Genomic DNA, 25,767 nt, shown 5'->3' with positions numbered 1-25,767 from the left:
AAGCACCTCGTTACCAGAGTAATAAGTCTCCACCCCTATAGAAATCAGACTCTATTTTCCCCAATTCTAACAAACTCCATCAGAAAATGTCTTCCTCTGTTACTATTAATCATCAAGTATGTATGCATGCTCATGCACACAGAATATCCTCACTGGTCTCTCCTCCTCCTCAGACTCCACAAAGGCTCAGATATAATTCTCAGATGTATATACATCCTCTATAAGACTCAAACATATTATCAACTCAATAGTCCTCCTATAAGGCTCATAAGGTCTTACAAAATCATAAACGTCCCCCTGCAGAAGGGATCATTGGTATCAACACTGAGGTGGCAAACTCTCCTCACATGTCAACAACTCTTCTATAACCAATCACAGCCTCTCTATATTTATTTAATAAGAATTCTATTCTATATATATATCAGTTGCATACTACAGCCTTCCGGACTCAGCTGCAGCACCACACACACACACAGAACATTTAACACACAAAAACCACTAACAACACTCAATTAAAGATAGGCTAAGCCTCACTTCCCCTCATTTAAAACTTTTAAACTCAAATTCAGAATGAAAGATTTTACACCAGTCAACAACCAGTCCATCCACCACTGCCATCCGCATTATCAACACACAACATCTAACCCTGAAAACTTTATTGAGGTTTTCTTTCCCTGTGTGTGTTTCCTCTAAGATGTTTTATTTATGCTTATTGCAAACAGAATGTCCTCGCTGATCTCTCGGACTCAGCAAAGGCTCATATGCTTATATCAAGTACAGAAACGTCCACCATGAGGCTCATATGCATTATCAATTTACAAAAGTCCTTTATAAGGCTCATTTATTTCATTTTATTACCAAATTTACAAAAAGTCCTCAATAGGGCTCATAAAGTTTAGCAGACAAAAGCTTATACGCACTGTAAAAACTAATCTATAGAATTTACCCAATAAATCTGAGGTAACAATTTGCATTGACATTTGTGGGTTACATTTACTTTGATATATTAATAATAAAAACATAAAGTAAAAAACTATTCATTACCTAAATAAATTGGGTAAAATTTACCTTACATTATTGTATCTATTTAACAGGTACTTCCTCACTGAAATAAGGTAAAAATTAGCTCATGTTTACTGATAAATAATACCCAATAAATACTAATTAAAATGACTTAATATTAGTTAACAAAGATTACTTTTATATGGAAGGTAGGATGTACCCCCCACCCTCAAAAAAGAGATTGAAATGGCTTGTCATCTCAATGTTTTTAATCCACAAAATCAGAAAAAAAACAGCATAAAGTGCAGCACAACAGCTTCATACATTTATTGAACCGGTTTTATAACTCAAAGAAAAAATCTGTTTCAATAAAATGCTGTTTTGGGACATCCTGGCTCGATTGTGAGGAGATCAAAAAAGAGAAAAATGAAAGGAGAAAGATTTGGGCAAAACTCTACGGGATGTCCAATGATTTTGCTTGTACCTAAACACTTGTGTTCCTTCAGTTTTACACTACAGCGACCAACCTAATCTGCAATCCAGGTGCATTTGTACATTCAATAATAAAACAAATGTTTTTTATATGCAGCAATGATGCACCAAATTATCAAACAACACAAAATAAAGTGCAGTACAACAGCTTCAAACAACATTTCAATGAATAAACCCATTTTAAAACTGCCAAAGCTAACTGCTTCAAATGTTTGTAGCTTCTGCAAACAACGCTTTCAGAGCCCTTTTCTATTTTAAAAGCCAAAAGTGCACACAAACTACAAAGTTGTTTATGTATCAAACATCTGGATAAAGACAGAACACCAACACTCTTTAGTTTTTCTGCTTGCTCTCACTCTCGGGATAAGAATAAAACAATTTTGGAGGAAAAGAGGGTAGAGAAAGAGATCAAAACTCCTCAGGCAACACATGGTGGCATTGGCCAAACTGGCCATTTTCTATTGGTTTTCCTTTCCTGCCAATCTGGTGAAATCAGAGAGCAATGGAGTGGGCTGAGAGGTTGTATCCAACTGTAAATAGATTTCTGTGTCTATGTGCCCGTGTCTGTTGATGCGGGTGGGTCTGTGTTGAGCAAAGAAGGGAACAGGGGACAAAAAAGAAAAAAAACTACACTCCATTGCAACTCCATTTAGCAATGTCCGACCGGAAAATCTTCATGGTGCAAAAGGGGAAATCTGGGTCTATTGCATGAGTTTATTTTTGAGGCTGTGGACCTTCTTCAGTAGTTTTGCCCCGTCAAGTTCCAAAAAAAGTTTTTGAAAAGCTTCAAATGTGTTCTTCAGCTGCTTCGGATATTCCAGGTTGAGGGCATATATGAGTCCCATCAGCAGCACACATGCCTTTGTTCGGCTTCCACAGCCTTCCATCACCTGGTTTCCCTCAATCACAATCGACACATCTGATGGATCCTCCTCAGCCATGACACTGTGCATCACGATAACCTTCATAGTTTTGTCTGTGTAGTCCTCACGTTCCTACATGTTAGAAAGAAACAAAAAGCATTTGCATTTTTAATGTTATCTAAGATGCAGTTTTAACACATTTTGTGTTAGACAAGAGGAGAAGGGGAGAAACGGGGGTACCAGAGGAGAGGAGAAGACAATCTGTTATCAATATGACATACCTGGCAGTCATGGAAAAGATCTTCCTGTCTTTCACCAAGGTAGCTGATAAGACAGCAGATAACTGCATCCCTTTTCTTCTCAATGCTCTGTGTCTGTAGGGAGATACAATTTAGTGAAAGGACTGTTAGTGGAGCAGGGAGTGATTTACATACATGAACACCATATTCCTCAAAAACCAAAACACTTATTGACATTTCAAAGATTAATGTTAAAAGGTAGTTTGTGAAGATGGTAAGGAGCTAAGCTTTGCGCACAACAAAGCAGCCGTTTACTAGGGATGGGAGAGACAGTACATGGATCTCCATGGATACATGGATCTTGTGATCGATGAGTCAATGGCATTGATCTTAAATCCAAACATCGGCCAAAAATCAATAGAGTAACCATTTATCAAACTCACTTTTAATTGAAAATAGCTTATTTTGAAGTTCCTCAGACACGCCCACTCTCAGCGTCGTCACGGCAACAATGATGATCTAGTTGCTTTTTGTGATTTTGATTTGAATGAAAATAACTGTTGTCACTTGTAATATTGTTTATATTGTTTAATTTCGATCGGTGGATCCTAGATCTAATTGAATTGAAATCGTATCGTGACTGAATTTGAGATTTTGGCAAACATTGAATGGCAGTATCATTGCATTGATATAATGTATTGTGTACAAACCAGTGATTCTCACTCCTATCGTTTGCCATTGATTTTAGTTTAAATTAAATTGTCAATAATTACATATTTGTGAAAAAAGTAAAATAACATACGTCATTTAAAGTGTCCAGCAGAGGGCGCATCTTGGAACCAGCAGTTCCTCCTTTGGCATGCATCAGCTGCAAAAGACCTGGAGTGTACTCATCAAGCTTCAGCATGAATGTCTCCTCCAAGGAAACTGTTGTGAGACGTCTGAACTCTTCCTTGATCTAGAAAGTAAAAGAACAAAAGATGACATCTTAGATGACAGACCAGATCTAATCGCATGAATGTTTCTTGGTGGCAAGGAAAAATGATCAGTGATTCTCACCTGAGCCTCTGTGAATAATGCTGGCCACCTTTCTTTAAACACACCCACAGATGGGCTGAGGCTGACCACTTCAACTCTTCGGCTAGAGAAGGTTTTATTCATTTTATCTGCAATTATCTTTGCATTGTTTTTCTTTGTTATTTCACAAATTAACTCAAGCCTCTCTTTCTCCAGTGTCTCTTGGTTTTCACCAGTAGGGTGCGGAGGGAGGTAATTAACCTCTGCCTTTTTGGGCTTCTTTACATTTTTTGATGGCACTGCATCAGCTGGATGCTTCTTTTTTAAGGTGTTGATTTCAATTTCTGGGTACGAATATCTTCGAGATCTTAGCTTGGCACGGTAATTGTGCATCTTGTTTTTAATGCGTTGCTGCCAGCCATATAAGCCTGCAAATGATCCTGGCTCCTTAAGACAAGGAAACTTGGAAACCAAGGCTTCTGCAACTGAGAGGATCTGCTCATTTGTTGGGTAAGCAGTATACGAAAAAATTACTTTTGCAAGGTCTTGCATTATCGCTGATTTAATACTGGCATCCATGAAGTGTCTTCCAGTTGCATGATATGAGATGTTTGCCTCTGCAAGGATTAGTTCTACATCTCGAGAAAACTCTGGTACTTGAAATGGCAGTGGCCATGCAGAAAGGCGGCATGAATCAGGGAGAATAATGGTGTCCCTAGAACTTGACGATGTGCAGTCGGACGCTTGTGAGGATGCATCATTATCTGCAGGGGAGATGTCCATTTCAGTAGTACTTGCAGGATGGGTGCTCACAGAAGTCAAAGAGCTTAATGTAGATGATGGTCCTGGTTCACATACTGGGTGCAGGTCAAGGGTAAATCTTGGTTCTTTGAGGATCACTTTAACGGTAGCCTTGTCATACAAGTCAGCAGTTGAGGTGATGCTGAAAAATTGATTGTCAAAGTCTTTGTCTTGGTATAGCAGTCCAAATTCCCCATGCAACTGGAAAGTTTGAGTCACTATGGAAATAAGTTCCTCCACTGTATCAGGAATTCCTGTTGGGAGTGTTAACTTTTCAATTCTGTGCTCTTCCAAAATGACTCTTAACTGGACCACCATCATTGTTTGGTGCGTTTCCTCAGCTGTAGAAACAAAGAAAGAAAGAAATAGACAGGTTATTAATAGCTGATGAACTTACTTGCATAGGTTTGCTTCAATATTCTTCTGCCAAAGAAATTAATAGAGATTTAGTTCAAAGGAAATTTAAATAGATATTCTTTGATTGTAATTATTATTTCAAGAAAAGAGAGATTAAGAAAGGAGAGCATATGAGATCGAGTATGGATCACATTTTTCCATTTTCTGTGACAATTTTGTAAGTATCATCCCTGTTAAAGTGACATTCAGGGATGTTTGACATTGGGCCTCATTTACGAGTTAGCCAGAGTATAGTAAATGTGTCCAGATATTTTTTTTCAGATTTCATGCAGTCCTTGTAAAACCAGAGGTGGCCGTTGCTAAGCTAGCGAAAGTGAATGGAAATGAGTTAGCCTGCCACTAAAAACAGTCTTACCCAATTCACAAAGCACTCAAAGCAGATCCATCACCATGCCAGGCTATCCATGTAAATAGAGGGATTTAGGAGGGAAACTAATCTTGCATTTATGTTTGATCACCAGCAGCTATTTGTACTTCCTGCTTGGAAATTTGGCAGCCCCGGACTGATACAAATTATGATGGGGGTGGCTATTTTGGCACGACACCGGCAGAGTATTGGAGCTGGTGTCGTGCCAAAATAGTCACCCTTGACAGAATTTGTATTAATCCGTGCATGCGCAGTTTTCCAAGCAGGAAGTCCAAATAGCTGCTGGTGATCAAACATAAATGCAAGGTTAGTTTCCCTCCTAAATCACTCTATCAACACAGATATTTACATGGATAGCCTGGCATGATGACTGATCTGCTTTGAGTGCTTTGTGAATTGGGTAAGACTGTTTTTAGCGGCAGGCTAACTCATTCCCATTCACTTTCGCTAGCTTAGCAACGAAGACATCTGATTTTACAAGGACTGCATGAAATCTAAAAAAAAAATATCTGGACATATTTACTTTACTCTGGCTAACTTAGAAATGAGGCCCAATGTCCAAAATCCCGGAGTGTCACTTTAAATACTGTAAACATTACAATACTAATGAATAAGACAGGATACCTGGTCATTTACGTATTTTTTGGTGAATCAATTGTTTTTTTTTTAAATAACTGTGCTTAAAAAGTGCATACACATTTAATAGTAGAAATAAATCAACCCATTACACTTACTCTGATGTACAAATGAAGTGTTTCAGGGACACCATACGGCCATTTGCTGTATTGTATGCAGCCAAAGGGTATGTTTCTTTTAATTCACAATGTTTAAGGATTGCTGACTCTCCTGTGGGCTCCAACTTGAAACTCCTCAGGTGTTCAAAGTACCAGCCACTAAACAGCTTCAGAACAAAGACAGGAGTTTCACGCACAATGAATATTTGCTGGATTTCTCCAAAGTCAGGTAGGCCTCCTGTAGAGCCAAATGGCAGAATCATGCCAATATTGTAGTTTGTGCCAAAAATGGTTGCTTTATTTGTCATGTTCACAAAATCTTCTCCAGGGAACTTCCTTGCAAAGGCCTCCTTAATGCTGTCTTTTAGAACATCGACTGCCACTTGAGTCTTCTGGGACACTGACATCGCTGTCCTTTGGTTGTTGCTATCGTGTGTGTGATATGCAATCATTGATTGGTGTTTTCTTGCCATTGTCTTGAGAATGTTTCTACAACACCCTGTCTGCCTCACGATCTTTTTAAAGAATCGATGTTTGGCCTCAAACCGCATAGTCCAGAAATGTACAAGTGGCCCATAAACAGTTGTAAGCAAAGGATAATGCTCAAGGAAGTGATGTTTTGGTCTCACTTGTTCCTTTGGGAACACATCAAAATATCTGTAACGGTGTTCTGAGATCTTACTTTGCATGTATCCTATTGTCTCATCTGTGTGGAGAGGAGCCATGACAAGCTCAACGACATCTTTCAGGGTCATCAAAACCTCCCAAGCAGGCTCATCTTCTGGGACTTTGTCGCCGATCATGAGTGATATCATTCTCAACAAACACCAGTTTTCGTGTGCATTACCTCCTACACTTTTTCGTGATGTAAAATTTGGAGTAATGGGTTGTGGACAATTTGTTTTGTCGCTCCATTTGTAAGGAAAGCAAGAGATGGAATGGTTGAGCTCCTGAAGAGAGATGTATTTCTTCCTGATTAACTCATCAAGACAGAGTGACATTTCAACAGGTACAATTCCTTCAAGCAAATCATGCAAAGCATCAGGAGGATAACCTGATGTAGCATGAAAATGTTTGAGTCTGTCTGAGATGGGACACTGTCTTTTAACTCCACAGTGGTGAGATCCTGCAGGATCAGACAGCGCTGCTTTGACATGCATGGCATAGTTAGACTTGGTCCGTAGAGGAAACAGTCCTTCTGCTATTTCATGCTCCTGGATTTGTGACCGTTCTCCAGTGCAAAAGCGACAAAAATGTGAAGCTGAAAAGCTTTCAACAAACCCGCCTATTGAGTGAGCACCAAGATTGTCAGCGACTACAGCAAGAACAGTGCCTTTGACCACTTTGCCTAGACTTGAAATAAAAATACCATTATCCTCAAAGGACTTCAAATCTTTCAGCAGTGGGTCCAAAACTTTTACGTAGCCATACTGGTTGACATCATTTGCCTTGCACAAAATGGTTAAGTAAATGGAAGTCAATGTAGATCTCAATGTGGCAGGTATGTCTGCAAACACCCAGTACACAGCTGTGACTTTATGCTTCTTACGGGATGTTCCCAGAGGGTTGCATATCTCAAAGTCATCTATATAAAGGATGAGTGGAAGTTTAAGTTCATCTTCACATAAAAAGCTGTTTTCTCTTAGTAAAGATCCATCGTTGAAGGATTTGTATCCAGAAGAGACATCAGATGACCTTTTGTTTTGTAATATTGTGTTTTGAATGTGTCTGTTGTCCACAAGCTGAGATAATAATGGGAGGATTGGTATATACTGAAATGTTTTTTTCTCTGTACTATCCAGTATGTACTCAACTGGTTCAGTTGATGAGAGATGCTCCTTTCTAAACTGCTCTCTCCTGAACTGACTGCTCAAAGGCCCATCCACTCGTAAAGCAGCACAGACAGGGCTTAGCTGGCAAAGGTCTTTGATCAGTTCTGATATCACTGAGTCTTCAAATGTACAGCCATGTTTTCTCAAAGTGCTCAGAATGATCTCTTTTATGACAGGGCCAGATGCAGATGCTGTAAGGAAATGAAGTTCCTCTACTAGTTCGTCAATGCATGAATTGGAGACATTGAAAATGCTCTCCATTTTCAGGAGGAGCAACCCCATTCTCTTGGTAATGATTTTGTTTAAGTCCTCATCCTCCTCAAGAACTGAGTCGCAGTCGTTTTCATCTTCAACATAATCACTCTCTTGGTCCGGGTTATTTTGGTGTTTATGAAGAACATTGGTCTTGAAATCTTCCAATGAATGTGGGTTGTGTTTTCTACTCTTGTGGCTGTGGAACGTTGTATATTTGTTGGTGTTAAAATCACAACCTTCAAAAACACATGGCACAGTTTCAAACTTTTTTAGATGGCCACCAAGATGTTCAAAGAATTGCCTCTCATTGTCAAAAGAGGAAGAACAACAGACAATGCATGTGAACGAAAGGCTCATGCCTGGTTGGGTTGACTGAGAATGGTTCCTTGATAAATGTGTCCTTAATGCACCCCATGTCTTGACGGTGCAGGGACAATCTGCATACAAGCAGGGTATGGAGGGGACTCGACCAAAATGTCCATGTATTAGCCGACTGTGTTTCAGCAGGGCTAATCTTTTTGATGTTGTGAAGTTGCACAACTTGCATTTCCAGTTCATTTTCCCATAACTGAGGACTTTGGTTAAGGTAACTGTTTGAGGTCAATGTGATGTATCTTATTTAGAAAACTTGCATACCTGTAATAGATACACTGGGGGTGGGGGCCAGGGTGGGTGTGTCACCCCAGAACTGGTAACTGAGTGGTCTGTCAGTGAGTCTCTGCTTTTGAAGAACAGATGAAAAGAACTGAAGAGTGGTCAAATAGTGAGTGACTGTGCCTGCAACAGAAATAAGAACAAAACAAATACAAAATAAAATATTAGACATGTACCAACAAATACATAAGGTCTAATATATATTTAAGAGATAGTTATCTTCATAGTAACCTCAAACAACACATTATGCTTTACTGGGTGCAGAGTCACTGTGCTGCAAAGACGGGAGCTGTGAAACCAGGTCAGAGTTTCATATCATGCAGATGTTATTTTAGACCATGATGTGGAACCAAGCCTTCAACTCTCCCTGTAACAACTAACAAGTTAAAATTCATTTATCTAACATCACAATTAGGGCTGGGCGATAAGAAAAAATATATAGTTTGGGCGATAGAGAAAGTCTATCATCTAACATAAAGCGCTATCGTTTCTCTTGCGGTTTAGTGTTTTAATGCACACCCCTCTGCACATGTGGATATGCTTATGTTTTTTTTACTCCAACCAGCAGCACTAATACACTCCACTCAGCTACACCACGCTGCACTCAAAATAACTAATTCCGGTTTTCAAAGCAAAACTTGACCTCAAAGGACATGAAGGTAATGTCACTACATGCTTTTTAAACACACACCGTCATTATCTATCAGCTTGGGTGAAATTACCCAAACCCATGTCCATTATACACGGTTCTAGTGAGGAAATGGGCCGGTATAATGATATATTAATTGAGTTTAACCACAGATTTCCCCGCATAGAGAATGAATACTAGCTTGTTTTTAGCCTGGTTTCCAACATCTGGTTTTTGTGTTAACACGTGACTGTGGCATGCTTCCAAACTCAGGTGAAGCAGCTGAGTGGACTGGAGATGCTAGCAGGGAGAAAATGGTGGAAATAAACCTCAATAATTTACATGCCACTGTCGTGCGAAAGTACTGATCCCCGTGAAAATTTGTATCCCTTGCCCAGGAGCGCACATGCTAGTTATCAGGGTAACTTTATAATTAAATAACCAAACTGTACTATATGAACTTAAACTACTAAGGAGAGTCCAATGTAATAGTAGGTACAAAATAAGAGTTAAAATAATCACTATGCTATTATGTGCTAAGGGATATGTGGAGTGATTGAGTAGTCGATGCTCGACTGTTTTGACTGCAGCACTGAACTGTCTCTGACACTGAAACATGCAATTGTACCTCACCAATTTAAGCTAAAATGAAAGGAGATTAAAAAGAAAGGAATTATCAGAGACAAAAAACTCATAGGGGAAGTGTCTTGTCAAATTAGAGGCACAAGCAGCGGACGTTTGTGCGCTCCTGCGGCAGGGGATACAAATTTTTGTGGGGATCAGTACTTTCGCACAACACTACCTTTGAAATTGTTCTGTTAAATATTTGAAACTGAATTTCCATACTGCATTATTGATTAAACTATTAGATATCCAAGTTCCGCCACCATCACATGAGAAAAAAAGCATATCGTTATCGGGATATAAAATAAGCTATATTGCTACATGAACTTTTGGCCATATCGCCCAGCCCGAATCACAAATAGTCTGAGGATCTTTCATGAAGGTAGAAAGTAAACATAAGGCTATTATTCTGCACATTTTTTCTGCACTCCTCTGATCAGAGCGATATGTCTGTCTGTTATACTTAAGGGTCTATTAGACTTGCCTCACTAAACTAAAGGCAATGCTGTAGCAAATGGCTGCCTGGTTCTTTTAAACCTCGGGTCCAAGCTGATTTTGCGTATGGTACGGCCAGGCTATTAAATGGTGAAATAAGGTATGTTCTATGAAGCATATTACATCAACGAATTTGATCTATAAAGCTAATTCTATGATGCATAAAGAATCAATGCAATTGCTCTTTGTTTACATATGTATTTACTTTTTCTTTCTCTCTTCCTTTCTTTAAGTTAAAAGTAGGAAACATGCTACAGAGGTTTTTACAGTATAATTATGCCAGTGACTAAATCATATATTAAGGTCGAACCACCTGAAAACATGATGTGCTGTGTCCATTTTAACTTTCAATTCAATGGCTCTTTTCACTGATTCTAACCATCCTAGAAAGTGATTGACTGAATCAGGAGACATATTTGTATTGATAAACCTCAGATCATTTTTCAAACATCTTTTTTCCTGTCAAAACATTAGAACAACAAAGCACAAACACATTACAGTAAAGCAAAAATTAATTAGATATCTTTGATGGGATTTTTTGAAATAATATTGGAACTTGGAACTACACTCAAAAGTATAAGAACAGTCTATCACTAGATGATTTCCGGTGTTGTGCCAAGGTACTTACCCCCGATAGGAAGTGTATCCCCTGTCCACGGGAGCGCGCACGTCAAGCGCTATAAGGATGGAATTTTACGGTATAAAATGGCAAATACTATTATGCATATTGTTGTATGGATGAGTGAGTGTTATCTTATTTCAGTTTTGTTTTGTTTGAGAGTACAAAATGTATCTATCAAAATAAACAAGTCCGTTTTTTGAAATTCTTGAAGTTGTCGAACTGTCGTCATTTATTACACTGTGTAGCGCCGTGAAGAAAAGCTCTTCCAAAGGATCTATACTCTTCACAAGTAATGCTTTATCTCTCTTCATACCATGGTCATACGCTGAGCTTTGACTGCTCTTTGGGATACTTTTTCTTCGATTAGCCTGCTACTGCAATGTACGATCATCCGGAAGTTGTGTCCACACTTTCAAAATAATAGCACGTATCCATGAAAAACGTGAGGACTCGACCTAAAAGTAAGACAACTCCAAACACAAGCTTGTAAACAATTGTATTTTTTGAGACACAGTTTGAACACTAACTTTAAAGCTCTGCCAGCACAATGGTAATAATAATAATAATAATAATATCACTGCTGCATTTTAGTATATTACTCGCACTATTACGACTGCATTTTTCACTGGAAATGTTATTCATAAGAAATTAAAGACAGCCTTATCAATGGTATTTCTAATTCCACGTTTTCTTTGCATATATAAACCTGGCAACCGTTTGATGTGCATTTTTACCACCCCTGAAAATGAAAAATGAAAAAAAAATAATAATATTGGTGCAGTTCATTAGCTATGTTTCATTTGCTATGTTTTGTTTTTCATCAGAATATGCAGATTAACCACAGTTCAATTCAGGCTCACAGAAAAATTATTGAAGGGGAAGCAGATAATTACAACCATATTTTTTAACCTGCAAAAACTGTGTCCCTCTTCCTGCTTGGCCATGTCAAACCATGAACTACATTCAGAACCATTTTTATGGTTATTTCATGGTCATTTCTAATAAAGCCTAAAACAATGGAGAGTTTGCACAGGTAAACTCTATTTGATCCTAAGATACAAGGGGGGTACAAATTATTTCAGACCATATCTTGCCTGCAAAAATCTGTACCCCCCTTCAGAATGGTCAAATCATTAGCTACAATCATAACATTTATTTTGTGGTCATTTCTGATCAAGCCTGATAATACTGGAGACTTTGAATGGACTAGCTCATTTCTATCCTAAGTTACGGGGGGGTACAAATTATTTCAGACCATATCTGGCCTGCCTGCAAAAATCTGTATCCCCCCTTCAAACGGGTCAAATCTTTAACTACCATCCTAACATTTATTTTGTGGTCATTTCTGATCAAGCCTGATAATACTGGAGACTTTGAATGGACTAGCTCATTTCTATCCTAAGTTACAGGGGGGTACAAATTATTTCAGACCATATCTGGCCTGCCTGCAAAAATCTGTATCCCCCCTTCAAACGGGTCAAATCGTTAACTACCATCCTAACATTTATTTTGTGGTCATTTCTGATCAAGCCTGATAATACTGGAGACTTTGAATGGACTAGCTCATTTTTATCCTAAGTTACGGGGGGTACAAATTATTTCAGACCATATCTGGCCTGCCTGCAAAAATCTGTATCCCCCCTTCAAACGGGTCAAATCGTTAACTACCATCCTAACATTTATTTTGTGGTCATTTCTGATCAAGCCTGATAATACTGGAGACCAAACATTTTTCTCAGAATAACAAGAGAAAGACTTACAAAAAGAAAAATACCAAGACCAGTAGGCACATTGTGTTTAATTTTGGCTAAGGTATTGTATAGCCACCTGAAAAGGATCAAATATTTATTCTATGGAAAGGACAATGAACAATGAACATTTTCTACTTGGGGTGGGTTGTGAAGTTACAGACATTTTCTTTACAAACTAAAAGTTGAAATAAATTAAGTGAAGAAAAAAAAACTTCAATGAAAACAACACTCTCACTGTACATGAACATAACTTAAAAGCAACAGAACACATTTCCTGAACTATATACATGAGGCACTGTTAATTATCACACACACGCAACACACAGGAAGACTTGGTCTATTGGTGGACCTTCGACGCAGACATGATGGAACCACCTCAAACAGGCCTCACACTGAATCTGGAAAACAATTTGCATGCATGAAATAGGTTGTCCTTCTTTTCTACAATAAATTGCAATTTTTATTTGATGACACATTCTCTCACCCAGTTGATTTCTGTCTCTCGCTCTTCTTCCCCACAGGAAAAGCATATGTCTGTCAGGTCATCTAAAACAAAGAAAATAGTATTTTTTGGTCACCATTGTCTATTTATTCAGATTTCCATACTTGTAGTGTAATCACAGAGTTGTTTGAGAATGTTTATTTCTTAAAAGGAAAATTCATTGGATAACAATTTACTATTTTATATATTATTTACCAGTCTCAAGGAGGAGTGTGACTGCGATTTTCATCCTGTGTGTGTGTTGATGTCTTGTTTTGTCGATGGGAAATCTACAGTTTGTTTTTCCAACAGTTTTTCTGCAAACTGAAAAGACAAATTTTTAGAGCTGTAAGCTTAGGTTTAAAAGTTCATTCATGCACAGCATAAATCTAGTGTCAGTAAATAACTTTTGGTGTTAAAGTGTAAATTAACACTTAAAATTATATCTTGGTTGACATTCTTTAATATTACAACACAGTAATGAATAGACAAGGGCACAGTTTCAAATACACCAAAAAACATACTTTCAAAACAAAGACTCCACATGAGGTAACGTCTGGCTGGTTTGGATGTGGGACAGTATCACACTTCCACCTTGAGACTTGGCAGCCCTTGTTCCGCATGAAGGCTCTAAATAAAGATAAGATTAATATTAATAATAACATGGAAATATTTTAAGTTCGGATAGCAGTTTGGTGTTATCAGTTTTTACAGCATAGATTTTTTCAATTACTTTTGAATAATCATCTATTCATGCTTACTTTCAAGCTGAAATGTTAACAAGCATTCATTACCTTGTTGTTTCCAAACATCTTTGGATGCCTTGCTTCGACTCCCCCATTGGATCAAGGAACAGGGATTTTTTTTTCATGTGGGTAGATTACCTAAAAATTATTACAATGAAAAAAGAATATGTTTTCGTTTACTTAATCAAGTGTATGATTATGTATGAAATATGTGCATTTGTATCTATTTGTTCATTTGTTTTATGGTTTGATAGTAAATTATAGATTTTACCGCAAGAGTCCAGTGGTGATGCTCGTTGATAACTCCCACAATTATGTCGTAGTCCAGGGGTTTAATCTAAAATTGAATATGTTTGAGGGAATTAGATTTTCAGGGAACTGTTTTGAATGGTCCAATCATTTACAGCAATTTTATGTAGAGTTTGAGTTATACAAACCTTAAGTCTTTGGGACCTACGATTCCAAATTGCTGTCATTGCAAAAGAATCGATTAATGCTGCCTTCTGGGTGTTCTTTAGATTGTGATCTCTCACAAGGACTGAAAGGTATGCATTTATTGACTGGGGAAAAAATGCAAAAAGAAAAAAGCTAATTAAACTGATTGCAATGAAATGTACATCTTTATAGCTGACATAAAAAAGAGTTAAATTTTATATTTGCTAAAAAAAATTTCAAGATTATTTTACCTCACTTTCCAACTCCATGTCTGCAACAACTCGCTGTATGTCCCAGTAGAACAGCTTGTAGGCTCCAATCTTAGACAGAACCACATGAAAATCCTGTCCTGCCAAGGCATCCTGTACATCTGCCCAAAAGAAAGTGAGTAATAAGATTAAGGGTCAACCTAGCCCAAAATATAAACATTGAATATTACACAAATTGTTGTTTTCAGAGAAATCATTTAAAGTCCAAGTGTTTGATTAATATTTGAAAGAAATCTTACATTTCTTTGCAACAGCCTCTGTATATTCTGGAAATCCAGTGTATTCTGGGGCTGAGGATGGTGCAGCTGTAGCTGAGGATGTGGATGAGGATGGTGCAGCTGGGGCTGAGGATGGTGCAGCTGGGGCTGAGGATGGTGCAGCTGGGGCTGAGGATGGTGCAGCTGGGGCTGAGGATGCTGCAGCTGGGGCTGAGGATGCTGCAGCTGGGGCTGAGGATGCTGCAGCTGGGGCTGAGGATGCTGCAGCTGGGGCTGAGGATGCTGCAGCTGGGGCTGATGATGCTGCAGCTGGGGCTGATGATGCTGCAGCTGGGGCTGATGATGCTGCAGCTGGGGCTGATGATGCTGCAGCTGGGGCTGAGGATGCTGCAGCTGGGGCTGAGGATGCTGCAGCTGGGGCTGAGGATGCTGCAGCTGGGGCTGAGGATGCTGCAGCTGTTGCTGAGGATGCTGCAGCTGTTGCTGAGGATGGGGCTGAGGATGGTGCAGCTGTTGCTGAGGATGGGGCTGAGGATGGTGCAGCTGTTGCTGAGGATGGGGCAGCTGTTGCTGAGGATGGTGCAGCTGTTGCTGAGGATGGTGCAGCTGTTGCTGAGGATGGTGCAGCTGTTGCTGAGGATGGTGCAGCTGTTGCTGAGGATGGGGCTGAGGATGGTGCAGCTGTTGCTGAGGATGGGGCTGAGGATGGTGCAGCTGTTGCTGAGGATGGTGCAGCTGTTGCTGAGGATGGGGCTGAGGATGGTGCAGCTGTTGCTGAGGATGGTGCAGCTTTTGCTGAGGATGGGGATGAGGATGCTGCAGCTGGGGCTGAGGATTTTATTTTTGTACCCCAGTGGGGCACTCTGGGGGCATCTTCGACAGTTAACTTTAGCTGATCCACATTTATCTTTCTGAAAATGGACCCTTTTTCATCCTTCAGGTCCACACTTTTGCCCTGGATAGCCAAAATTGTAAAGGGACCTAAAAAGTTGGCTTCCAACTTTCCTCCTTTTCGCTGTTGGCTCCGAATGTTTTCCCGATAGACTTTATCCCCAACTTTGAAGTCTGGTGAAACGTGACTTGTTTTGCCTTTTACTTTTGCATGGCCTTTGGCAAGATTGCCCCTTACAGCCTCCATTAGCTCCTGCTGGTGGTTGATGTCCTGTGACAGATCTTCCTGGCCCACCACAGCTTCCACAGTGGCATCAACCTTTGAGTTAAAAGAGATTGCTTTCCGTCAGAGTTAATTCTTAGAACCCCTGGATCCCCCAACTGGGGGACATTTAGAGTCAGCTGGCAAACACATAGTAATATAATGCTCTAATTACAAAGGAACATAGTGATGTTGTATATCAAATTAAACAGCAGAACCTGGGCTACAGGACTATATAAGCCATTTTTACTAAAGTTTCTCAAATTTTGTTCTATTTTATAATATTAAAGTCAGTCTTTGCAGAGATAATGTTTTTATGCTGTTTTATGGTCTGATGAAGGTTTAGAGCTTCAGCTGCATCATTTTTAAAGGGATATTTATCCTTAAACTTTTTTTTTCCAGGCAAACCTAAATTTTATTTAATATGAATGTGTGCCATTTTCATTTACTCTTCACCAGTATCACATATGCTCGTATAAGCAACTTTCAACAAATCTCAAAAGTGTTCCCTTTACTATGACACCAAAACTATTCAAATAGAGCTTGTGGTTTCAGAGATATATCCATTTTTAGTACGAGTATGCAACTTTTGAGCTGAAAACTAATAAATAGGGTCAGGGTTTTAAAATCAAAGGGAGTTTTCCATCTCTCTTAATAGTACCTTCCCTTAGTAAATGTCATTGATGGAAGTTGTGACCATAAACATACCATGTAGTGTTCTGGAATCTGAGAAGGATACCGCGCTTCTCGACCAAACATCAAATAGTAGGGGGAGTATTTTGTTGTCATCTGTTTCTTCGTTCGAAGACCAAACATGACCGCATCAAGGAACTCATCCCATTTGTCCGGTCTCTCCCCCACCAGTTTGCTGAGGGCTCTGAGAACAACAATGAGACATTTAAAATACTGTCATCATAATAATGACAACAACAACTATATCTGATAGGAGTTATATTTCTCCATATAAAAGCTCAGTGGAGCACCATGTAAGAAATAAAAATTAACACATTTTCAAGTACAACATTTTTTAAGTTAATAAACTTTTAGTTTGATGGGGTTTTTTTTAAATCAAAAGTTACACTCTTTCATTGAATATTATGTGTTTATTAGTTAAACCTTTCCAAATTAATGTGGGTTGAGTCTTTTATTCCATCTCTAAATACAGGGATATAGTTGAGACATAGCACAACGGGTGCTGTAAAGCAAATTAAAGTTTCATAGTATGCAGCTGTCAACAGGCTCGCAAGGTGGCAAGTTAAGTGGTCTAGTAAAAAAAGCATTCACCTCTGAACTGTCCCATTCATCTTTTCAACCAAACCATTTGTCTGGGGGTGGTAAGGTGAACATAGGCTTCGCTTTATTCCAAGTAATTCACATACTCTTGAATTGATCTAAAGAAAAACAGAGAAAAATAAGGACAATATTCTTTTTTTTTTTTTTTGCATGTTCATAACTTCCCTAAAATAGGAAGATATAAGAAACAAAAAACAAAATAATGCCATATTCTGTAAAGTGAACCATAATAGTGTAACAGTTGCTTAAAAAAGTAACATGCAGCATTAATGTTGGCAATTTGTTATATACTACTCACGGCATTGACAAATTCTTTCCCTTGGTCAGTCAGAATTCTTTTCGGAGACTCGAACTGGTGCACAAATTTGATGATGCACTGCGACACCTCACTTGCTGCCTTTGACTTCAAAGGATAAGCCTGGGGCCATTTTGTGAAATAATCGATCATTACACAAATGTATTGATGCCCACTCTCTGTTTGTGTCAATTTACCAATGAGGTCCATCCCCATCAATTCAAATGGTTCAGTAACCTAAAATACAGTAAAAAGAAAAGTTCCCATTAAAATTGTGTTCTCCTAGTATCTGCTTACTTTCCATGTCCCGCACTGTCTTTTTTCAAATGCAAAATAGATAAATGTATTAACATAAAACTTTTCAACAAACTGCCAGTCCCTCCAAACACTTAATTTTCTGTGGCTTAGTTTTATTTAAAACTTGTCAAAATACAATCACTGTCAAGGTTTGCAACCCAAAAACTAACAAAAAACAAGGTGGAGAACCCAAGAACAGATTAAACACAAAAGGCTTTACTTTAAACTAACAAAAAAGGATCCAAAAGAGTTCAAAATACAAAACAAAATCTTTTACAAAGTAACAAATCAAAGTAGTCACTGAGAAGCTCAAACCAAAGTACAAACTCACAAGAGAACGGTGGAGAGAACACTGGAGACATAGCGACAAGGAAAACTAATGACCCAACAAAGACAACAGAGAACACAGGGAACTAAAGACACTGGGGAAACATCAAGCACAGGTGAGACAATCACACAGGCGGAGGGAATCATCATCAGAGGCACACAGAAGGGAGGGCAGGAAAACACCACAAGAAACGCAGGGGTTTCAAAATAAAACAGGAAACACACAACATGAACACAAAATGGTTAATTTCACAAAAAAAACAGGAACAAGAGTCAAAGCAGCATAAAGGCAACACAAGAAGTCTAAACATGGAACACAATATAAAATAATTGAAGAATTCAAAACAAGGTGAATCATAACAATAACTTGGATAACAAACCTTTATTGGTGTGTATTCAGCTGGCTTCTTAATGGAGATGCCACTTGCCTGGCAGGCAGAACACTGGGAAACCTGATGATTAAAAATGATGTTGATATGACAGTTTATTAAAAAGCACATGCACTGTCGTGAAAAAAGGGTTGATCTTGTCCTTTAATTTTTCACACTTGAATAATACATCATTTTTTATTTTTTTAACTTACCCACTTATTTATGTCCACTGACATCCCTGGCCAGTAAAACCTCATGGATATGGCATCCCTAGTTTTAGTTTGGCCGCAGTGGGCCCCAGTCGGGCTGGCATGGAAATTGTCAAAGATGTTGTTTGCCTCCTCTGCCCCTGAGACAACTTTTGTCCTGCGAGCTTTAGCAGTGCCCTTGTGACGCCAGTAGTACAGTTTGTCTTCTAAACAGAAGCATCAATCAATCAATCAATCAATCAATCAATCAATCAATCAATCAATCCTTATCTTAGATTAGGATTAAATGTTAATTTATAGGCAAAATTTTTCATATATATATATATATATATATATATATATATATATATATATATATATATATATATATATATTATATATACTGCAGAGATCTACAGCTGAGGTGGGAGAGTCTGTCCATAGGACAACAATCAGTCGTACACTGCACAAATCTGGCCTTTATGGGAGAGTGGCAAGAAGAAAGCCATTTCTCAAAGATATCCATAAAAAGTCTCGTTTGAAATTTGCCACAAGCCACCTGGGAGACACACCAAACATGTGGAAGAAGGTGCTCTGGTCAGATGAAACCAAAATCCAACTTTTTGGCCACAATGCAAAACGATATGTTTGGCGTAAAAGCAACACAGCTCATCACCCTGAACACACCATCCCCACTGTCAAGCATGGTGGTGGCAGCCTCATGGTTTGGGCCTGCTTTTCTTCAGCAGGGACAGGGAAGATGGTTCAAATTGATGGGAAGATGAATGGAGCCAAATACAGGACCATGCTGGAAGAAAACCTGTTGGAGTCTGCAAAAGACCTGAGACTGGGACGGAGATTTATCTTCCAACAGGACAATGATCCAAAACATAAAGCCAAATCTACAATGGAATGGTTCACAAATAAACGTATCCAGGTGTTAGAATGGCCAAGTCAAAGTCCAGACCTGAATCCAATGGAGAATCTGTGAGCAGAGCTGAAGACTGCTGTTCACAAACGCTCTCCATCCAACCTCACTGAGCTCAAGCTGTTTTGCAAGGAAGAATGGGCAAGAATTTCAGTTTCTCCATGTGCAAAACTGATAGAGACATACCCCAAGCGACTTGCAGCTGTAATTGCAGCAAAAGGTGGCGCTACAAAGTATTAATGCAAGGGGGCTGAATAATATTGCACGCCCCACTTTTCAGGTTTTTATTTGTTAGAAAAGTTTAAAATATCCAATAATTTCATTCCACTTCACGATTGTGTCCCACTTGTTGTTGATTCTTGACAAAAAATTAAAATTTTATATCTTTATGTTTGAAGCCTGAAATGTGGCGAAAGGTTGAAAAGTTCAAGGGGGCCGAATATTTTCACAAGGCACTGTATATATATTTATATATATATAAATTTTTGAAGGGGAAAAATTATTGAAGGGGATGCAGATAATTACAACCATATTTTTTAACCTGCAAAAACTGTGTCCCTCTTCCTGCTTGGCCATGTCAAACCATGAACTACCCTCAGAACCATTTTTATGGTTATTTCATGGTCATTTCTAATAAAGCCTAAAACAATGGAGAGTTTGCACAGGTAAACTCTATTTGATCCTAAGATACAAGGGGGGTACAAATTATTTCAGACCATATCTTGCCTGCAAAAATCTGTACCCCCCTTCAGAATGGTCAAATCATTAACTACAATCATAACATTTATTTTGTGGTCATTTCTGATCAAGCCTGATAATACTGGAGACTTTGAATGGACTAGCTCATTTCTATCCTAAGTTACAGGGGGGTACAAATTATTTCAGACCATATCTGGCCTGCCTGCAAAAATCTGTATCCCCCTTCAAACGGGTCAAAGATACCGAATGATATGAGTTTTCTATCCTAGGTAGTGAACAAAATAAAAAATTGTGAAAAACAATAAAATGAGAGTTCAGGGTTTGTGCATAATGTGCATTAAAAATATGCAAAGAAGTGAGCAAACCTGTACACACTCTCCAGTATTATCAGGCTTGATCAGAAATGACCACAAAATAAATGTTAGGATGGTAGTTAATGATTTGACCCGTTTGAAGGGGGGATACAGATTTTTGCAGGCAGGCCAGATATGGTCTGAAATAATTTGTACCCCCCTGTAACTTAGGATAGAAATGAGCTAGTCCAGTCAAAGTCTCCAATATTATCAGGCTTGATCAGAAATGACCGCAAAATAAATGTTAGGATGGTAGTTAAAGATTTGACCCGTTTGAAGGGGGGATACAGATTTTTGCAGGCAGGCCAGATATGGTCTGAAATAATTTGTACCCCCCTGTAACTTAGGATAGAAATGAGCTAGTCCAGTCAAAGTCTCCAATATTATCAGGCTTGATCAGAAATGACCGCAAAATAAATGTTAGGATGGTAGTTAAAGATTTGACCCGTTTGAAGGGGGGATACAGATTTTTGCAGGCAGGCCAGATATGGTCTGAAATAATTTGTACCCCCCTGTAACTTAGGATAGAAATGAGCTAGTCCATTCAAAGTCTCCAGTATTATCAGGCTTGATCAGAAATGACCACAAAATAAATGTTATGATTGTAGTTAATGATTTGACCATTCTGAAGGGGGGTACAGATTTTTGCAGGCAAGATATGGTCTGAAATAATTTGTACCCCCCTTGTATCTTAGGATCAAATAGAGTTTACCTGTGCAAACTCTCCATTGTTTTAGGCTTTATTAGAAATGACCATGAAATAACCATAAAAATGGTTCTGAATGTAGTTCATGGTTTGACATGGCCAAGCAGGAAGAGGGACACAGTTTTTGCAGGTTAAAAAATATGGTTGTAATTATCTGCTTCCCCTTCAATAATTTTTCTGTGAGCCTGAATTGAACTGTGGTTAATCTGCATATTCTGATGAAAAACAAAACATAGCAAATGAAACATAGCTAATGAACTGCACCAATATTATTTTTTTTTTTTCATTTTTCATTTTCAGGGGTGGTAAAAATGCACATCAAACGGTTGCCAGGTTTATATATGCAAAGAAAACGTGGAATTAGAAATACCATTGATAAGGCTGTCTTTAATTTCTTATGAATAACATTTCCAGTGAAAAATGCAGTCGTAATAGTGCGAGTAATATACTAAAATGCAGCAGTGATGTTATTATTATTATTATTATTATTACCATTGTGCTGGCAGAGCTTTAAAGTTAGTGTTCAAACTGTGTCTCAAAAAATACAATTGTTTACAAGCTTGTGTTTGGAGTTGTCTTACTTTTAGGTCGAGTCCTCACGTTTTTCATGGATACGTGCTATTATTTTGAAAGTGTGGACACAACTTCCGGATGATCGTACATTGCAGTAGCAGGCTAATCGAAGAAAAAGTATCCCAAAGAACAGTCAAAGCTCAGCGTATGACCATGGTATGAAGAGAGATAAAGCATTACTTGTGAAGAGTATAGATCCTTTGGAAGAGCTTTTCTTCACGGCGCTACACAGTGTAATAAATGACGACAGTTCGACAACTTCAAGAATTTCAAAAAACGGACTTGTTTATTTTGATAGATACATTTTGTACTCTCAAACAAAACAAAACTGAAATAAGATAACACTCACTCATCCATACAACAATATGCATAATAGTATTTGCCATTTTATACCGTAAAATTCCATCCTTATAGCGCTTGACGTGCGCGCTCCCGTGGACAGGGGATACACTTCCTATCGGGGGTAAGTAACACCGGGATTAACCCAACTAACCAACTTCAGCCCCCCCCCACCCCATTGACACCACTGACGAGCTAAGAGACGAGCGGGCGGATGGATGTTCGCTCACAGCGCCCAGCAGAGTTTCATAGTTATCTCAACAAGTTGCAAACTATTTCAACTCCGATAAATAACTCACTACTCCCTTTCCTTCTCTCTCTGGTGGAAATAAAGCCGTGTCACGGCGGGACTCGCGCTTAAATTTGAAAGGAAACTCCGGTGGAGGACTGCACGTGCAACTACGCACCGCATCACGCGAAAAATATCCCGAATATAAATGAGTAGCCGGCTTTTAAGCCGGCAGCCAGCACTTATGGAAAGCCCTGATCATTGAAACTTACCTGCAGTCGTGTTCAAGGTTGACAGCAGCGGCGGCAGCGCCAGCACCAGCACATTCAAATGTTCTCTTCAAGTAGATGGCAGCCAGAAGAAAGTCCCATAATTCCTTGTTTCGCTCAGTCAAAAACGCGGTTCGAAGCATGCGCAATTTGGAGCACAGGACTCACGGTTTTGGGGTGTATTTTACTGTATTTTCTATGCTATAGTTGTTAACGTTAACAAATGGGTAAGAAGTGTATAATTTACCCATTGCGTTATAATTCCATAGCTCACTGCAATATTCAGGTAAAATGTATATGGCTTGGATTGATTTTATTTACCACTCTCCAGAATCACTTTTTTAAGTGCGTCTTCGATATCAACAAAAACGTATCTCCATTTGAATTATGAAAGCTCAACCTATATATATGTGTTTTCCAACAAAAACTGACATATTTCATTCATACATTACAGCGCTCATCAGCCTCTCACACACCAGCAGCACACACACACGCAGACAGACGCAGACAGACGGAGCTGAGACAGAGCTGCAGAGACACAGACGCAACCGCCGGCACAAAAAATCATTCAAATTAAATGCAACCATTCAACCCAAAATCAAACAAATCCACAAAATAAAACACATAGGCCTATCCAACATCACCCAAACACACAATCAGCATCCGATCCCGGAATCAAATCATTCACACATATCCTAAGAAGCATGCTTTCAGCCGCACCTTTTCTCTTCTTCTCTTTTCTCTTTTTCTCTCTTTTTCCTTATTACCTAAATTTGGGCTACCATGGAGCATAAACAACTCAGTCAAAAAGCTACTTTAGGAAACCATACGTCTACGGCCGGAACTTTAAAGCGCTTTATCTATGACTAAAGTAAATCTACACCCCCAGTTCCCTTTCTCTTTTATGGAACTGACCTACTACATGTGCTCACATGTAATAGGTTTTTCGGCCAGTATACTAAACTGCGTCTAAGAGGGCTTTTAATCCAGATTTGCGGCTTTCTATCCTATTTCCTTTATTTTCCTTTAGACCTCTTATTCTCTTCTCATTTCATCCCTTCTTCTCTATATTTTAGTTCGCCAATTGACCTTTGGGCCCCAAAGGTAAATCTACTCTATCCTCTTTTATTTTTAAACGCCAATTTTGACTACTCAGCCAACGTTCACATAAAGCGTCTAACTCCCTCATGTCTTACCGTTAACAAGATTCAGGCCTGTCCTGTTACACTTGCATGGTCTTTTAGCTTGCTCCATTGTTACTTGTTCTGCTATTCTACATTTAACCATTTCACTCTAACATCTATTTCTCTTTCTTCAACTTTTATTCTCTTATCCCAACCTTTTTCTATCTACTCTATTCTATTCCCCACATTTTTATGCGCAATAAACCCCAATTTAGACCGAACATCGCTCCAAACACCCATGCACCACATGACACCAGCGCACTGAATTCTTGACTGTGCAGCGTGTCAGCAACAACCCCACAGCACCCATGAGCAAATCAATCATCCCAAATAAAGTGAGAACCAGCTCACCCGACGTCGTATCAGGACGGAGAAAAGCGACCAAGGGGCTGCCGGCTGTCGAAGAACGCCACTTCTGATCCTGTTCGTGACGCCAAATTTGTCGTTGTTTCTCTCTCTGGTGTCCATGATGTGCAGGTGAAGGAGAAAATGTTCGTGACACTGACTTTCTTTAAAAGTATTTTATTAAAAGAAAGAGCAGCATCAGTACAGACAGAACCTGCCTGGAAGGAGCCGGCCAATTGAATCCTCCTTGCTTGACAATAGCCAGCGATCACTTTTATAGGTTTTCAACATATAGGAGGGGTTAAAACAAATGGTTCTTTATTGCCTACCATATGGGGAAAGCAGAGAGCATCCCCAAACAAATCCCCCTTGTCTACAACAGCTGAAGAATCCCTAAATCAGTATTTTGGACAGAAGAACCCTCATAAAAACACCTCCAGCAGGGCTCTATAAACAGGAGAACACTTTCCCATGGCATGGGTTGAATATAATGCAGATTCCATCTGTGGTCAGAGACACCAGAGCAGACACTACATATAACAAGCAACTCATATCAAATACTAGAACAAACAAAACAGATTCTATACTACTAACTTATTAAGTAATACATGTAACAGATCAGATACCACACCCAGTTTCTCAATTTCTTTTTTATTATTGCTACAGAAATGCTCACTATTTTTTACCAGGAACTGGAACATTGCTCCCTTAGGTGTGTTGGGCAAACTCATAATCATTAGCCAGTTAGTGGACAATGTGGCTGTTTTAAAGAAACAGTTAACTGAGGTTCCAAAGATTATACATGTTGAAACTTGTTCCTTTGTGTGAGTCAAGGATCACACATTGTTACAAAACCTTCCACTTTATTAGCTAACTCATAAACAACAGCATAGCATCCAGAGACGACATGTTGGTCACCTGACAACCTCGGACCGCGCACACCATAGTGTGTGATGATTGGCTGAGCTGCAACAAACAGATACACAAGTACGGTGGCTCACTGCAGACAAACTTGACAGTCATTTAGTCAAATGATCTACATCCTTTCCCTTTAGCTCACATCTCATATACTAAACAGCAATGACAAACTTCAGGTGTGTATTTACGACACAGACTTTTCAAGTAAACAAGAAAGCTTGAAACTGTAATAGAAAAACAATTCAAAGTGGATAAACATATCACTTTAACAGCTAAGTACTTGTATCACTAACAAACAGTGCATTATCAAGTGCATAGATGAAATGTAGTGCAATTGTTCAATACACATAACTTTTCA

The 25,767-nt window shown here is 38.9% G+C and overlaps 1 protein-coding gene across 2 annotated transcripts; it reads right to left on the bottom strand.

Annotated features, from left to right (window-relative positions):
- Window positions 1-1,253: 1,253 nt before the first annotated feature.
- Window positions 1,254-23,184, bottom strand: LOC110946333 (uncharacterized). 2 transcript variants are annotated; one of them, XM_051945380.1, is made up of 6 exons: window positions 22,966-23,184; window positions 8,656-8,796; window positions 3,656-4,755; window positions 3,399-3,554; window positions 2,639-2,731; window positions 1,254-2,489 (listed from the first exon to the last, which is right to left on the bottom strand). In XM_051945380.1, exons 3-6 carry the CDS (start codon window positions 4,733-4,735, stop codon window positions 2,196-2,198), a joined length of 1,623 nt encoding a protein of 540 aa, XP_051801340.1. In that variant the 5' UTR covers window positions 4,736-4,755; window positions 8,656-8,796; window positions 22,966-23,184; the 3' UTR covers window positions 1,254-2,195. The 2 variants fall into 2 exon arrangements, with proteins under 2 accessions (XP_051801340.1, XP_051801336.1); XM_051945376.1 differs by lacking the exon at window positions 22,966-23,184 and having other exon boundaries at window positions 8,656-9,774.
- Between the last annotated feature and the right edge of the window lie 2,583 nt (window positions 23,185-25,767).

This window comes from Acanthochromis polyacanthus, chromosome 1 (assembly GCF_021347895.1).
Source record: "Acanthochromis polyacanthus isolate Apoly-LR-REF ecotype Palm Island chromosome 1, KAUST_Apoly_ChrSc, whole genome shotgun sequence".
NCBI classification, from domain to species: domain Eukaryota; kingdom Metazoa; phylum Chordata; class Actinopteri; family Pomacentridae; genus Acanthochromis; species Acanthochromis polyacanthus.
This window is presented reverse-complemented; position numbering and strand designations above follow the sequence as displayed.